The sequence below is a fragment of the Danio rerio genome, chromosome 9, assembly GCF_052040795.2.
Source record: "Danio rerio strain M-AB ecotype USA chromosome 9, GRCz13ab, whole genome shotgun sequence".
Lineage (NCBI taxonomy): Eukaryota > Metazoa > Chordata > Actinopteri > Cypriniformes > Danionidae > Danio > Danio rerio.
This window is the reverse complement of record NC_141029.1, coordinates 30057030-30074927: the sequence shown is the minus strand read 5'-3', so window position 1 is coordinate 30074927 and position 17898 is coordinate 30057030. Positions and strand designations below refer to the sequence as shown.

Below are 17898 nucleotides of genomic sequence, written 5' to 3'. Positions count from 1 at the left end.
TCCAGTGGCTTTTGGTGCAACTCCAGACAGAACCAGATACAAGCATGTGGCTTTTAATTTGGGATTAGCCCGTGAGTCAGTGCTTGGACCCACTCCGCTGCACAGGACCTAAAAGGGAACACCACAACCACAGCCACGGCCATGATGCATTTCTTTCCACTGCTGCCACCTTGGATTGTGACCAGGAAACTAATCCGTGCGGAATTGGAATTACTTAGCGAAATCCTAAAAGTCAACTCAGATGAAAACATTACCCATAAAAATAAAAAAGAGGTGGATGTGTTAAGTATTTAACTTTATTGGCAACAGTGGTAAAAAGAAAAGAAAAAGAGGAGAAAACCCCACACCAGTACTGGAACACAAATATTTGTAGTTGCATAAGAGGTCGTCTGTAATGGAGAGTTTACAGAATACAAGAAAGCACAGGGAAAATTCCGGAAACTGAGACAGAAATTGCAGGGAAGAATATAAATAATACAATAAATACTTCTGAACAGAACTGATATGTAAATATACAACATGATGACAAACGAAAGAGAAACTTCCATTACACCTTGAACAAATATGAAAATAAAGGACCAATTTGGTGTATTGAAAGAACAAAACTATTCGCCAAGTACATCCACTGAGTTTTCTTTTGAATTCTCCCTTCCATAACCGTTATTCAGTGTGTTAAGAATCCCTGATTTTAAATAACGCAATGTAGCATGATATATCAAACGTTCAAAGCAATCCCACTGCTATCTAACAGTATCAGTAAACATGGTGCATTTAAGCTCAATTCAAGTTGAAAATGGAGACATAATGAGATCTCTAATGAGAAAATGAGATCGATATATTCCTTTCTAGTAAGGTAAGTTCGCCTGCAATAAACAAAATTGATTAAGTGATTATATTATAATATATTCTACAGCCTGATATCCTGATTAGATTAATAAATACTGAAATGTTTTATTTCTATAGCTTGCTAATCGAAGAACATCAACAGGCCGATGCATTGGCTTTCAATTTAAGGCAGGCAAAAATACACAGTCAATAAATAAACACCTAATACTTGAAACAATCATCCATCCATCATCCTATCACACACTAGCCAAACTCAAACGAAATCTGATCCCTTTCAGAAGTAAACAACAAACATAAGCTCAACAGAATTAACACATTCTCCCATAAGAAAATATAAATGTAACATGGTAGCAAATGATATGCAAGTTGACCTACAGTAGACCCATCTTCAGAGGGCTATACGCGACAACTGTCGGCAGGTCATAAAGTAACTCTCTTTTTCTTGAAGTCAAAGCTCCAGCTGTTGCACGTCCAATATAACCAGATGGTTGTAGATGGCTTTTTTTTTTAATATGTGCAGGTATTGTTCCAATGTGGTAAAGCTGAAAGTGATTTACATCTGAAGCCTCTGTTTGCTGGTGAAGTGGCCAGAAAGTTAACCAATCCTAATTTGAACCACTGTCATTTTCTCCTACTGTTAGATAAACAAAAGGAAAAACGAAGTAAAAATTATATAAAATAGCTATTTTTAGGGAACAGTCAGCCTCTTTTGTTTATAAAAAGTGTAGACTAATTTGATTAATCTGCCATTGTTTAGCTATTGAGATTTTGTTTGTTTTCATGATTAGTAAAATAAGGTCTGCGGTGAACATTGAAGTTGTGTTCTATAGTATAAACTAGCTACTTACTAGAAACTTACATTTTTAAAATACACATAAATCCTTTCAAATTCATACATTTGGCATAAGCATAGTTAATCATGTATTATTTCTCACTCGTGAATTGAAATGCCAAGTCATTATAAAAATCTTTAAGGAACATGTCACTTTTTTGGAAATATGTTCATTTTGTTGGAGTTAAACTGTTAAGTTTTACTAGTTTTTAATATATTTAGCTTAGTTTAGCTTAGCATAAATCATTGAATTGGATTAGACCACTAGCATCTCGCTCCAAAAAAGTTTTGATAGATTTCCTTTTTAAAGCCTGCTGCTGCCATGGTACGGCAGCAACGTTGCTTGATTATTATGCTAGAGTGAGAGTATAGTTCCCAGCCATATTGAACTAGAAAATAGCTACTTTTCATTTTCTGTTGGCCTTCGTACGTACACAAAATAACCACAAAAGAGTTAAAGCTTATTTTACAAGTCGGCTAGATTTAAAAAGTTGAGTATTATCTTTTTAAAAATCCTTTCAGCTTAGCTTAGCATAAATCATTGAATTGGATTAGACCATAAGCATCTCACTCCAAAAAAGGTCTGTTCATTTTCATAGCCTGCTGCAGCTATGGTATGGCAGCAACGTTCCTTGATTATTAAGGTGGAATGAGGGTATAGTTCCCAGCCATATCGGCCAAGAAAATAGCAACTTTTAATTTTTTGTTGGTCTAAGCATGTACACAAAGTAACTACAGCAGGGTCATAGCTTATTTTGTAAGCCACCTGGAGTTAAACAGTAAAGTTTTACCATTTTGTTCAAAATCCATTCAGCTTAGCTTCGCATAAATCATTAAATTGGATTAAACCATTAGCATCTTGCTCCAAAAAAGTTTTGATCATTTCTTATTTAAAGCCTGCTGCCGCCATGGTATGGCAGCAAAGTTCCTAGCCATATCGGCCTAGAAGATAGTAACTTTTTTGTAGTTACTTCATGTACTTACTAAGACCAACAGAAAATGAAGAGTCAAGCTTTAAATTGGAAAATTATCTAAACTCTCTTTGAATTATATGCTAATGGTCTAATACAGTTCAACAATTTATGCTGAGCTAAAAGTGCTTCTGCCAGACCCAGAGATAAGCTGAATGTGTAAAAACAATTGTAAAACACAACTGTTTAACTCTAGGTGACTTGTAAAATGAGTCTATTTACAAAAAAAAAGAGGAGTGTTCCTTTAAAGTCATTGATAAATTTGACGTCTTTGCAATTATGGCTGCAGCACTTCATTGTCCAATTGGAAAGAACAGATCTGATTGAGATCTGACTGAGCAAAATGAGACTTTTATCTTAATTCTAAGTTGAAATATTCAGAAAACCATTGTATGGATGCAACGGTGCAGCATGGATCTGAATCCGAGGTCAGTTGGACATGAATTATGAGCCTATCCATGGTGGCTTTGCTTTATGTTTCTTGTTAAAAAGACGTATGAATGCTAAACAAAGCCCTAAAACTCTAGACTGTAATTTCGGGGCTTGGTGGCTGAGGGTAGTTTGTAATCACAGACCGAGCGGTTAGCAAGAACAACGTGCTTCTGCTGCTTATAGGCAGCGCCACTGAGTGTTGATAAACAGTCAAGCTTTCTAAGCTCCAGCTGGACGGAAAGAGACACCAGTTGACATTACACCCCCAACTTCAACCATCATGGAGTGTGCAAAGCTGAAAGCTTCGAAGATTTAAGACAAAAATGGCAAAATACTTAAAGTGCAATGAACTTGTAATAAATAAAACAGAACAAATGTAACAATGCAATCGCCTTGGAAAAGTAAAAAATAAAAAGTTCTACGCACATTTATTTTTATGTTCAGCCATCGAGATTCAAGGGTCTTCGGTATTGTAGGTGAAGGGAAGCCGAACATGACGACCATCTTGCAGCGCTCATTTTCACCCAACCATTAATGGATTAGAAGCTCTATTTGTGTCCAGAGATTGGTTTGAATCATCGCTCTTGGATTGTGAGTCTGCCAGAAAGTGCATTATTTTACATCTGTCAGTGAGAGTGTGTTTATGTGCAAGTGTGCGAGCGTACTTTGCCTGTATTTGTCGGTTGGCCCTGGCTGTCATTTGGTAGATGAAAGGGAAGGGTAAATTGGTATCATTATGAAGCCACTGCTCTTCGGAAGCTGAATTATTGTCTCTGTGCGCATCTCTCTCAGGTGAGGGAGAAGGTAAAAAAGCTCCTCTGTTTCTCGGTTTTGACAGAGCACTTTCACTGAGGGAGCACAGAGTCTTGTGGTACAGCAGCTCTTAGACTTCATTAGCACAGTTTTGCTCTTGGTAATGCGTCTCAGGTGTCCAGCTCGAAGCAGTCCAGCACCTCGTCGTCAGGGCTGTCGTGAGGACCGTGTCTCTTCCAGAATGACGCCGGCTTCTTGTGCAGCTCTCTCCGAACGCACCGTGGGCATGGCTGAGCTCGCATTCGGCACTCGGCGTGGAAGACGGCTCCACAGCCCTCGCACCTGCAGCCAATACACAAAAGAGCACTGATGCTTTATCCAAACATTTACTGATACCCGGAAAAATCTTTATCCTGTCTGAAACACTTAGGGCCCTATCATACACCCGGCGCAATGTGGTGCAAGGCACGGCGCAATACTTGTTTGGTAGTTTTAACTTGGCGCAAGAGTCGTTTTGAGGCGTTGCGCTATGCTGTTTAAATAGCAAATGCATTTGCGCTCATTTGTGCGTCCATAGGCGTTCTGGTCTAAAAAGGAAGGCGTTCTGAGGCAGACTGCTGGCGCCTCACTATTTTGAGAAACTAAAATAGACTTTTCATTAGACCAAAACAAACCCGGTCTAAACTCCAGCGCAGAGTTGCGTCTAGCTTACACACTGCTTAATACGCACAAGAGAGCAATAGGCAAATATCTTTACATATGAAAAAAATTTAATATTAAGGATATATATAGGATATAATAAGAATAGATATAGGATTAAAAAGGATTAAAGTATTACAAAACATATTATTTTCTAGCCTACATAAATATGAAAAATCCACTGCTTTTATGTCTTCTTCATCTCGGGAGGCTTTTTCTTTCTTTTTCTGCTTTTGCTTTTGTTTAATGTTATTATTATTAGCAGTATTATTTATTATATCCATATTTATATTTGTTTTATTAAAAACAAGCTTAGATTTGCCCACCTGTCAGGTTTTAGACCATATGGGGCACAGCATGTGTTTTAGGATATAACTCAGGTTTTTGAACTTATTGTTGTTCATTTATTCGTTTGCTGGAAATTAAAACTGAATTTAGAAATAGTTTTGAAACGAATATTTGCGCTTAACAAACAAAATTATTCATTTATAGACTAATTGATGTCTGTGCGTAAAGGTTTCCCTATCCACGAGAGCAAAAGTGAAAGTGATCCAATATCTCTCATTCTCACGCAGTAGATGCTCTGTTTAACAGTTTTCTGTTAAAAAAAACTGTAAACTGTTTGCTAGTGAAATGCTTAGTTTTTCCACTTAGACTTACTTTACGTCCTGTAAATAGCGAATGCGCTTATGGCGCAACGCAGCTGGCTCTTAAAGGGAATGGGAGATGAGACTCTAATTGGTTTATTCGGTTTATTCTCAAAACACACATATAACTCATAAAGAAAATAAACTCAACACTTTTAGACCATGCGCCTTGGCGCAAAGCGGATTTTCCCGTCTGTAAATTAGCAAAAATGCGTTCTGACACGCCCTGAATGCGTTTGCGCCCTGCGTTTTGCGCTCTGCGCATGGACCGTCAAAATAGAGCCCTTAGTCTGGCGTATTTAATAAATTATCAGTAATTTATGAGCAGCAAAAGTGTTTGCTAAAATTGTTATAAAAATTAGGAAAAGTCATGAACACTGTACTAGACCCTACATTTTCAGACATTTTAATAATGTGGAATAATTAACAAAAATGAATTTGTAAGTACTCATGAGTTATGTAAAAATTAAAATCGACATCAGGTCAATGTCAGGTTGCAATGTGGCAAATGATGACAGCAATTGATGATGATGTCTAAATGCCGTTATTAGTTATGAGACTGCAGAATGTTTCGCCTAAAGGAATAGTTCACCCCAAAACAAAAACTAACTCAAGAACGGAGTTTCTTTCTTCTATTGAAAACAAAAGAAGATTTTTTGAAGAAAGGTGAAATCCACTGACCTCCATAGTAGGAAAAACCAGCCTGATCTCACAAGAAAACATAAGTATTTTACGTTTTGTCAGTTTAGTGGCTAATTCGTATGGGTTCAGTGGTATGAAAATGTCAGATTTAAAAATGGAGGTGTGGCACCCAACTTTACCCCTAAACCCAACCATAGTTGGATGATGAGCAAATCGTACTAAATTGTACGAATTAGATCGTATAAATTCATACGAATTAGCCACTAAATCATAAAGTTACAAATTGCCATGAGATTGCGTTGGGAAAACAGATATGGAAGCCAACTGTTACAGGAACATGTTTGAAAATATCTTCTTTTGTGTTTAAAAGAAAGCAAATACTTGTTTTTTAGTGAACTTTCCTTTTAAAGAAGAGTTGCCCAAAGTAGGGCCTGCGGGCCAAAGCTGGCCCATTGTAACCTTCAATTTGGCCCACCATCCCATCTGAGAGGAGAAGTGAGAATGGTTCGAGAGAGTTGGGGAAAATGGCTTTAACAGAGATCGTCAATTAATTTAGAGTTACCTTTTTTGTTTGTTTGTTTGTTTGTTTGTTTTATTGCAGAGCTACAAAAAAGCAAACTGAAATGAAATGTAAATGAATCTGATTTTTTAAAATGTAAATCCTGTCACTCGATGGATAGAGGGCTATGAAGAAGACATCAGTGAGCAAATCAAGGCAAAAACTAGTCTAACTCTATTCTGTTATAAATGAGATTGTTTTTAAAGTAATACGTCCATTATGAACTGTAAAAACACATACTGAATTAGTTAATATAAAGCAATATTTTCTAGTATTTTTTAAAATATTATTAAATAAATAAGGAATTTACCCATGGCAACTATATTTACCTTAGGCCCACTAGCCTCAATCAAGTTTGGTTTTTGACCTTTCATAAAAAAGTTTGAGCAACGCTGCTTTAAAAACAAAGTCGACCAAGACATAAATTATTATATTATATTTATACAATATAATATATGGCGCAGTGGGTGGAACTGTCGCCTCACAGCAAGAAGGTCGTTGGTTAAAGCCCCTGCTGTGTCAGTTCTCCCTGTTTTTACGTGGGTTTCCTTCGGGTGCTCCGGTTTCCCCGACAAGTCCAAAGACATGTGGTAAAGATGAATTGAATAAGCTAAATTGGTGTGAGAACTCATGTATGGGTGTTTTCCAGTAATGGGTTGCGGCTGGAAGGCCAACCACTGCATAAAACATATGCTGGATAAGTCAAATCACTTTTATTGTTATTTGACTTATCCAGCAGAAAGTTGGTGGTTCGTTCCGCTGTGGCGACCCCTGATGAATAAAGGGACTGAGCCGAAGGAAAATTAATGAATAAATGAATTTAATATATATATACATATATTTATATTCTAAATAAAATTAAAATAGCATTTTTTTACATTTTTACATATTAATTTACTTTTATTTAATATTTGTTTACATTTTTGGAATTTAAAATAACAATTTAAAATGTGGTTTATTCATGTGATGACCAAGCTGAATATTCAGCATGGTTTCATCATTGTCACATAATCCTTCAGAAATCATCCAAATATGTCGGTTTGGGTCACTACAATAAAAGTAAAAACACAAATTGCTTAATATTAACCAGAAAATCAAACTTTCCAAGGTTAAAATAGAATCTAAATCCCAGTAATTTTGAGGCCAACCGCAACGTGACATGGGAGTGCGGTTTTCCCCGCATACCAAATTGATTGACAGGTGCCATGTCTCCGTATTTACATGTATACACATGTCCACAGAACTGTTTTTTGCAAATAAACTGGGATTAAAAAATCTGTTACAACTCTAAGATTTTTAAAGTTTTATAAATTTAAAACATTTAAAAAAAAAAGAGCATGTCATAATGTAATAGACACTAAAATCGCTAATCCTTAACCGCTATAATCACCAAGGATGCATGTGGTCAGTAAACAAGCATATATGAGTGTGTTTATACTGCAAATAGCATTTGTGTGAGACTCATCATTTCAGAAAGGCTTGAATAAACTCCACCACATATACATGAAATAAACTCACTTGGTATTTTTGACCACTGAACTGTATTTAAACTTGTCTCTGTGTCTGTGTCTATCACTGACTGCTGTTTATCTGACGTAACGCATGATGAGAAGCAGGCACACGTGGGAATTGTGGGCAGGGAGAAGCAGCTCATTTGCATTTAATGCCACAGGCTACAAAAACAGCTACTCTGTAGCAAAACGGGTAGATTCTGGAGGCTATAATATAATATCTGATTGGTATTTTAAGCTAAACTTTACAGACACATTCTTGAAACACCAAAGGCTTGGCTTACATCTTGTAAAATGGGAAAAATATGTGCCCTTTAAATGATAAACATCTAGAAAATGTATTCAACACATTGTCTTTATTATCACTCTATTGATCTTCCTGAACATAAGTGTTTTTTTTTTTTTTTTTTTTACTGACCCAGAACATTTGTTGTATGCATGTTTACATACACATGCATGTCCAATTATGTGTCTACTTATATGCATGCTAAAAATGTTCCTCTCAGTCTATATAAAAATCCCAGAACAATAAAGAGCGCATGGGCTTCCTCTAAAGGAAAACAACTTCTTTCTGTGAACCATCATGGGCGGCAGTAGCTCAGTGGTTGAAGTTATTGAGCTGCCAAGCCAACAGTTAAACCAAGATGACAGTTGGCCAAAAGGCTGTGCCATACTAACCAGAAGTACTACTGGTGGTCCATTCAAAAAACACTCCACACTTCACATTAAACATTGCAACAACCTTATTTTGACTAGCATTTACAAACTAAATTCTCCTAATGTAATTTCTTCCATATAGAGGAATAGACCACCAATGTACAGTATCACAGTTTGAAGCACGTCCAACATGAATAAAACCCGAACGCATGCTAACAAGATAATACTAGCTGACTGGATGTCTATTTTAAATTGGCCTCTATAAATAAATAATTCTTTCCAACAGTAAGGATCTGAAAGGGCTGTAGGGCTGAGGCTGTTGCTCATTGGAGAGGTGTGGTGGAGTTTATGGATTTACAGTGGGGTGTGGAGACACCTTCTGCTCTTATGACTGCATACTAGTGCCCTATTGAGCATGTACTGTTACAGATACAACATGAAGTGCACACAAACACACCCAAAACATTCGAGAAAAACTAAACAGATCACACAGGAAATCAGTTAGTGCAACACCTGGATCCAGCTGTACTAACAGACACACTCAAACTGCCCAAACAGATGCAACTGGGTCTATCAGTGAATCAAACAGGTGCTCATAGATGGGATATGAAACAATTTCAATAAAAATGATTTATTTCTTGATGAATTTTGTCATATTTAAGTAAAGAGGGAAAAAAATCTAAATGTAATTTTTTTTTCAGTGCAGGGCAAAAATTAACAGCATCCAAAATAAAAGTTTGTATTGACATAATATATGCATGTGTAATTATATGTATATAAAATGTAAATGTGTTAGAAACAAAACTATACAAAACTATGTTGTGGCATAGATATTTAAATTTATATATAATTTATATTATATACATGTATATTATTACATATTGCATGTCTAATCTACATCTAATCTACATTTTCTTAAATGTATGCGTGTATTTATATAAACACAATAAATACACATTGTACACACACATATTATGTCAAAACAAACTTATTTTGGATGCAATACATTTATACTATACACTAGTTTTTCTGATATATAGACTTTTCTTTCGATTTATATAAATCAGATATTTTAAAATTAATATGTAATACTTAAAATATATGTACTGTAAACATGCATTTTTTTGTAAATATAACACAATTTTGGAATGCTTAATTGTTTGTTACTATTTAATTATCCAACTAAATATGAACAGCGGTTCATTAGGCATCAAAATGTAAGTTAGTCTATTAAAGTGCAGCTCCAAAATTTATTAAAAATATTTATTATCATTTAAATCTTTATACTCTGAAATCACCAAATTTCATTTATTAGTTTAAATTTAATTTAAATTTCATTTTGCAAAAATATTTTGTTTAAGCTTTATGGAATGTTTTTCACCCCTTTTTGCCCATTTTTTTTTAACCATAAGTACTTAAAACATTAATATAGACACTTTGACATAATATGCTTTCTATGTATATCAAACCCTTTTGTAAATTTTTTCTGACACAAAAGGGCTTTCTCATCTATGACATACAGAATATACAGTTGAAGTCAGAATTATTAGCCCCCTTTCATTTTAATTATTATTATTTTTTTAATATTTCCCAAATGATTTTTAACAGAGCAAGGACATTTTCACAGTATGTCCTGTAATATTTTTTGTCTTCTAGAGAAAGTCTTATTTGTTTTATCTCGGCTAGAATAAAAGCAGTTTTAATTTTTTAAAAGCCTTTTTAGGGTCAAAATTATTAGCCCCTTTAATATATATATATATATATATATATATATATATATATATATATATATATATATATATATATATATATATATATATATATATATATATATATATATATATATATATATATATATATCTCGATAGTCTACAGAACAAACCATCATTAAATAACTTGCCTAATTACCCTAACCTGCCTAGTTAACCTAATTAACCTAGTTAAGTCTTTAAATGTCACTTTTAGCTAAACACTAGTATTTTCAAAAATATCTATAAAAATATTATTTACTGTCATCATTGCAAAGATAAAATAAATCAGTTATTAGAAATGAGTTATTAAAAATATTGTGTTTACAAATGTGCTGGAAAAATCTGTTAAACAGAAATTGGAGAAAAAAAATAAACAATTATAATGATTCTGACTTCAACAGTATAATAACTTTTTAGCATTTGCTTCAACACTGCTTCTACATTGGTCTTTTCCTATAGGTATTTAAAAATACAGAGCTTCTTATTTTGATCGTTAAATAAAAGCATAATAGAATTCAATATTCAAAAGCATTTTAATATGAAATAAGGTATAATATCTTCACTATCTCATCTAATTCAATTTAAAAGTCAACACTTGAGCTGTCGAAACCCTAACCAATAGTGACTGAGTTTTTATCAGTGTTGCCGTGAGAAGAGCTATGTTTAAACAGCAGCATCTGTTCTGGGAACTGCACTCCACTTCGCTGGAGAGTCCGAAAAGCTTCTAGTCACACTACTGGTATGAAGAGACCAGTTTATCAGCTGAAGGCCATAAGCGGACAATACACACATTCTGAAAAAAGCTGAGATGCTGAAGGGGATTAACTGTTCCTTATACAGGGTGGCTTATTATCACCTTGCCATCACTCCTTAATACACTGCCTTCTGGGTGTCACTAACATGAGACAGAGGCTAAACAATCCTCAGCACTAGTGTCAACTACACCTGTACTCACTCTCTTCATAATGTACACTGCTAGCATCAGTAAGTTTTTTTTTTTTTAAATTAGATTTAGATTTATTAATAATATCATTTATTATTAGTTTTTGTTCTTAAGGTTAAAAAGACAGCATTTATTTAATCAATAATACTGTAAATATATAATTAAATATTAATTAAATAATTGTGAAATAGTATTACAATTCAAAATGACTGTTTTCGTATTGTATTTAGTTTAAAATTGTATTTATTCCAGTAATTTAAATAAAAAATTTTTTGCATAATTACTCCAATCTTGAGTGTCACATGATGCATCAGAAATTATTATTATATATGAATTGCTGTTCTATTAGGATCAGTTATTATTGGTACTCAGTCGTTAACACAGGTTCTTTTAGTTATCAATGTTGACATTTTTTTCCTGCTTCACAGTTTTGTTTAAAAAAAGGAAAAAAGTTACTCATTTAACCTTTTAGGATTTATTGGTAAAAAGAAAGTTCAGAATAACAGTATTGTTTTTGATTACAATAGAAATGTGATTGAACAATTGAATGTGTCATTAATACACAACAGTAAATACATTTTTATTTTCACAACAATAATAAAAATAATAAAGGCTTTTTTTTGCAGTAGATGATCAGATTATAATAATTTCGGAAGTGAGTATGATGCTGAAAGTTCAGAAATAAATTACATTAAAAACTACATTTAATAACTAAAACAGACATATTATATTGTAATAATATTTCATAATTGTACAATAATTCTGATTAAAAAATGCAGCTTTGGTGAGCAGAATAGGCTTTTTTTTAAAGAACATTGTTTTTAACGGATTCCAAACTGACCAGTGGTGTATATCTCACTTTGAGACTACTAATTGCAACTTAATTGTTTATTTTTTGGGGCCAATTTATGCATCGACTTAGAATTAACCTTCAAATGTCTTTGTAAACCAATGTCTACGAGTCTTACCTTTTGGTGGCATTCTCCTGGAAGGGGTAGATGACCTGGCCAGTGTGGCAGAGCTCACAGATAAAGCCCTTCTCTCGGCACAGACTACAACTGTACACATGAGAGCTGGCAAACTTGATTACCTTCGAGAGAAAGGGAGCAAGCTTTCCATCAATGACCTGCAGGAAAGAGAACGACAATAAAAATAGGGGTTAGATGTACATGTTCCAAGACTATATGAACAAAACAAGAGACATTTCACATTTAAGGTATACATTATATTGACTACACAGTTATTTGTGCTAGAAGTAAGGATGATAACCTACACAATTCCTAAAAACAAGATCAATATTTTTCAGCAAACACTGATACGAATACCAATTTAAAAAATCTAGTTAGCTTTGTTTACTATTGCAGATTAATAGTTTTAAAATCACTTTAACTGTTTAAAATAGCTTTAAATAAACCCATTGTGTTATTTTAAAGGCTGCTAATTTTGCTTTGGAGGTCTCTTACAAGTTGTCATGCATCCAAGTTCAAAAAACATTTTAAATTTCCTCATGATATACTTTCCATTAACATATTCTGCACTAATTGGTCAGATGGTGCAGTCTGTTGTGATTGGTCTACCGCTTACAACATGCCGTAACCAAAATCTGAATTTTAGCTTCCATGTTTTGATTTTGAAGAGATCTTTCCTAACTTACAAGTTTGTCCCTTTGTAAAGAAACACTGGAAGAACATTTTTGATTAACCCAAATCCCCAGGTCAAACAGGACTTGGGAATTGATTTACAGAATATCCAATCACACATACTTTTGTTGAGACTATGGCCAATCAGGTATGTTTAGATTAGTCACTGCTGAAATTGCTAGAGCTTAGTTTATTGCAGGGGTCACAAATATTTGTCCCGGAGTACCAGTGTCCCTGCAGAGTTTAACTTTAATCTGCCTGTAGGTTTCAAGTATACCTGTAATACCTTGATTAGCTTGTTCAGGTGTCTTTGATTAGGGTTGGAGCTCTGCAGGACACCGGCCCTTCAGGAACAAGTTTGGTAACCTGGCTTGGTGCATAGTAAGTGCTCACTTCAGTGAGGGAAAATCAGTAAAACTGTCCATTTGTACAACACTGAATGTCAAAATTCTGTAGAACGGATTTTATATTTACAGTAGCAACATAGTTCATTCAAAACTGAAAATTGTCATAATTTACTCACTCTTAGCTTGTTACAAACCAGTTTGACTTGCTTTCTTTGTGTCTACACAAAAAGTTGGAAACCTGCAGCCACTGTCTTCCACAATTGTTGTTTTTCCTACTATAGAAGTGAGTGTTTACAGGTTTTCACCTTTCTTCAAGGTGTCTTCATTAGTCTTTAACAAAATAAAGAAACTTACAAAACTTACAAATGGTTGAAGATATGCAAATGTGAGTAAATAATAAGTAATTGTGCATTTTTGGATGAACTTTCCCTTTAAAGATGGTGATAATTCTATTTGTAGCAGAAATGTGATGCAAATGAACTAAAAAGCAGAGCAAAATAGGATTTGTTAAACATTGTCAACAATTATATTTGGATTCTGCTGAGCATTCTGGAAAAATCTTTGCTGGTCTACTTATAATAATTCACCATGAGGAAAAAAGCGAATGGAGGTGGAACCAGGGGAATAGTGAAAGTGTAAACCACGATCCAAACAATTCAGCTGTCAAAAAGGCTTTACTAAATGTGTTCAACAGCTATAAGAGTTGAGCAGGTTCAAAAAAACTTATGCTTGAATAAAAAAAATAAATAAACTCCATTATGAAAAGACAGTTATCCTTATGTTAACAGTTAGTGGTTATCTGAGATGTTTAGCGTCTGGACAAACACTCATGGACAAGCTGCAATGAGTGAAAAGTACGAAAAAAAAAAAGACATCACATCAGGAATTCGCATGAAAACTAATGAGAGTGGGGGGGTTGGCTATGGATTGAGGGTGGGGTAATTCCTTTTGGGAGACTGTTTGCAAAAAATAATATGTGAATGCCATTTATCGGCCAGAGTAGTTAAAAATCGGCCCGGTCTTTGAAAGTGGGATGCTGAAGAAGCCGTATTGTGGGTAGCTGAATGAAACAGGGGAAGGGGCCTAGACCTCCAGTGCATATTCACCAAGGGGGCAGAGACAAGTGGCTACACCTGGCAGCACTGCAGCACACCAATTAAAGGGCCTGCCAGCATTCTTCAGCCCTTCCACAAGGAGCCAGCCAAAGAATGGAGGAGGAGAAGAGGGGACAGTGGAGCAGAGAGGAGAGCTTGGGAGGGTGGGACGGGAAAGGCTTGGGGGGAAAAAGAAAGAATAAAAGAAGGACCACCGCGGTCTCCCACGAAAGACGCGCACGCGCACACACACATACGCAGCGTGAGTGGGGAGAAGAGGTTGAAAAGGGGAAGGTTTGTGTGGGAACAGAGAATCTAGATATGGTGGCCATGGCAAAGTTTTTGGAAGATGTGTTCAGTCACTTGAAACATGGTGTGTAGAGTAAACATTTACATCAAGCAGACACTTTTAGCCCACTTAGAGTCAATATAGTCAAGATGCAAGAGTTAGCAGTCTTTCTTTTTTAATTAAATTCAATTCAATTTCAGTAGCTTTATAAATGCACACATTAAAATACAATAAAAGACAGAAAGAGTTAAGGTGTCGAGTATATGGTGGACAGTACAGCAGTCAGGCATAGTTAACCTGCAGTTATACAATAGTGAACTTTCAAATAAGTGATGCATGTAATACATTTTCAATGAAGTGATCTAATCAACAAAATAATTTACAACAAATGTGTGTTTTGCTTTTCCTGGAAATCCAACCCATTACTAGAGCACCACTCTACTGTTTGAGCTTAAGTTTATTGGGGTTGTACAAATTCTATAGTCTTTTTTTTTTTTTTGCTCCAGGTTAAACCATGAACAATTCTAAGAGGCATTAGCAAAACAAACACCGCTGCTATTCATGGAACATATGTAATAAGTCATAAATTATTCTCAAGCTTGGTCTGTTGGGATGGATTGCTTTCTTTTCACAAGAGATCCACTCTAAAATGCATTGTCAAGCTGTCCAGGAATACCTTATTCAGGCAATCTAAGACAGATTGCTTTAGCGTGGATCAAAACTCAAACACAATGCAGATTTGGATTTATGATCTAGTGTGTAATATTGTAAGATGACTTATAATATAATATGAGGAACAAAATAATAACCTTAATTGCCTTTAATGTTAACTTGTGTTTTACATTTGAAGGTGCTTAATTAAGGTAAAAAAAGAAAAGAAAATGCAAACATGGTTATCAATTACATGCACTGAATTTTCATTTCATCGTGTCATTAAAAAATCATAGAGGGAAAAATACACCATCCACCACTTTCAATGGACTGAAGGCCAAAAGACCCATGCTACTATAAAGCAGTCACTGCCCATTGAACACCGAGGGGATGTTGTTGGCAGGCTTTCTCAGTTAGAGGTATCAGGAGAGCCTTTAACCATCCATCCATCAAGTAGTTTTCAGTTCAGACACCCTTGTTTTTCTCTGACCGGGGCTGACAGAACCCTGAAGGCAATACCCTGCCTTTTCCCTTGTGGAGGAGTAATAAAGCAAGGCATTAAGAAAACGCTGCAAGCCACCAATCAAAGTGGTGGGGTGAGCACACTTGCCGTCCTTTGGTAAAGATGATATATACTCCCCTTGATCAATGCTGGCAGTGGGTGTAATTAAGCAATTCAATAATTTAGCAGGGACTGTGAACAAAACAGCAAGTACGCTTGGGTGAACCAGGCTTGATGGAGCGGGACTCTGAAGAGCTAAAGGGCTGTTAAAGAGAGTAACTGACAACTTAATGGAAGTGTGAAATGTCAAAGTGTAAAATGAGTAATTAAACACAAGGACGTCAATAAAATAGTTTATGCCCATCGAATGAAGCTAAAGATCATGTTTGGATAATCTCAAAATCAGGCTAGACAACATTGGGATAGTTATAGGAACTAGTCAGCAGTTGCCGGTTGCACCAGCAGTGTGTAAGTTAAAACGTAGCCTAGGTATGACTTAAGGGACAATAAGTGACTAACTCACACATTACGAAATATTTTTGTGTTGCACAACTGAACTTAGTTTAAATGTAATGCTATCTTTTCCAAATCATCTTTTGCAACCCTACCCAGTCCAGTCTCCCAAGAGCCTTGATGTATTCACATCATCACTATGAACTCTAACCTATGCCAACATGTAGTTTCTTGCTACTTATCAGATGTAGCTACATATCATTTAAGTTGAGGAAAAAAATAGAAAAAAGCAACATATATATGCTAAGGCTAACATGAGCTTTCTGTATGTGTACATGTTGAAACGCTTTAAGATTCTGTGTCATTGTTGGAAATGTCATGCATTTACTCAATTTGCATACACTAACACTGCTAGTTCTAATTGTGATTGGTTAGACTATTTCCTGTTTGGCTTCAAGGACACATGCATGCCAATGCCAACAGACTGAAAATATTAAATATGTCGACAATACAGTATTATTACAATATTGTTTTTAAAAATGTGCACTATGTCTGAGTGTAAACATTAAGGAACATTGCAGGATTTTATTTTGATTGAAAATGGTGTCATGTGCATACCCCCCCGGCACAATGAAATCCATGTTAAAAGTCTTTTACTACAACTCTTAAACTGAAAAAAGCTGCCATAAAAGTGGCCAACACATGTATCAAAGCTGGACAGCTCACTAAAAACAGCATCTCTGTGGCTATTGCGGGGGGCATGTGAGATGTCTGCCAAATCAATTCCCCCTAAATCCCCCACCTTTTGCTCCTGTCTTGCATGTGCTTTGTCGTCAGCTGCTTAATCCCCTAAAACCACAGTTTAGCGCCTACTTCTTCATCCCCTCCTCAGCCCTGGCCCTAATGTCCTTGCTTGCTCCATTAAACGGCAGAGAAAGGGCCCAGATTAGACAGATAAAAAGAGTGTGAGCTCTGTTTGGATAACACCCTCCCTGCCAGCCCCTCGCAAAACAGGATTACAACCAGCGTGTGTGAGGAAATAAAAAAGGAAGCGTTTCAACCAGGGTACTATGCGAGATGGGCACAAGAGAAACAACATGGAAGTTCTTCACATATTTGGCCCATGTGAAAGCATTCGAGCAAGCGCCAAGCAGGCATCCCATTGAAGATGAATGATTTTATGAGTATACTTAAAGCTGAAGAACATAAAATTCCAATATGTTCATTCTGAAAACCTGAGCGTTGCCACTTGAACTCAATTAAGAGCATTTTGTTGGCACGACTAACACTGTTGCCTTTGGTGTAATGCAGATGATAAAATTAGCGTTTATACAGCACTCGCCCATATTGTTGCAACTTTTCCTACTCTTCCAGTGGAGATATAAAACAAAAGGCAATGGCCCAACAAAGTTGGCTTATCAGCAAGTCTTGCGCAAACAAATACAGTCAATGGGCTCTTTTTTTAAAGAAGACCAAAACCAAGGGCTAATTGTTATGGGTAAATGGGAAGAGCATTTGGTTTTGTTTGGAGTTTTGCTGCATGGAGACAGTTCAGCATTCAGTGACCTCGACGTGGAGGGCGAGCATTCCTGAGCTGCGAAAGAACTGGCATTAAGTAGCAACACTAAAAGAAAATGGCTCCTTAATAAGGTAAGCCAATTAAGAAGCTGAAAGAGAAG

The 17898-nt window shown here is 35.6% G+C and overlaps 1 protein-coding gene across 7 annotated transcripts in view; it reads right to left on the bottom strand.

The window, feature by feature from the left end:
* Nucleotides 1-278: 278 nt before the first annotated feature.
* plekhm3 (pleckstrin homology domain containing M3) overlaps nucleotides 279-17898 on the bottom strand; it is a 63765-nt gene continuing 46145 nt past the window's right edge. For 2 of the 7 annotated variants that reach the window (XR_015499497.1, XR_015499493.1), the window contains 3 exons: nucleotides 12212-12369; nucleotides 2872-4176; nucleotides 279-2155 (listed from right to left, as the gene is read on the bottom strand). Coding sequence is in view for 1 of the 7 variants with exons in the window: in XM_087267960.1 (XP_087124086.1) it covers nucleotides 4005-4176; nucleotides 12212-12369 (330 nt within the window). In the remaining 6 variants the exon portion in view is untranslated. Of the gene's footprint in view, nucleotides 4177-12211; nucleotides 12370-17898 lie in introns of all 7 variants that reach the window. The other 5 variants (XR_015499496.1, XR_015499494.1, XR_015499495.1 and 2 more) reach the window with 3 other exon arrangements.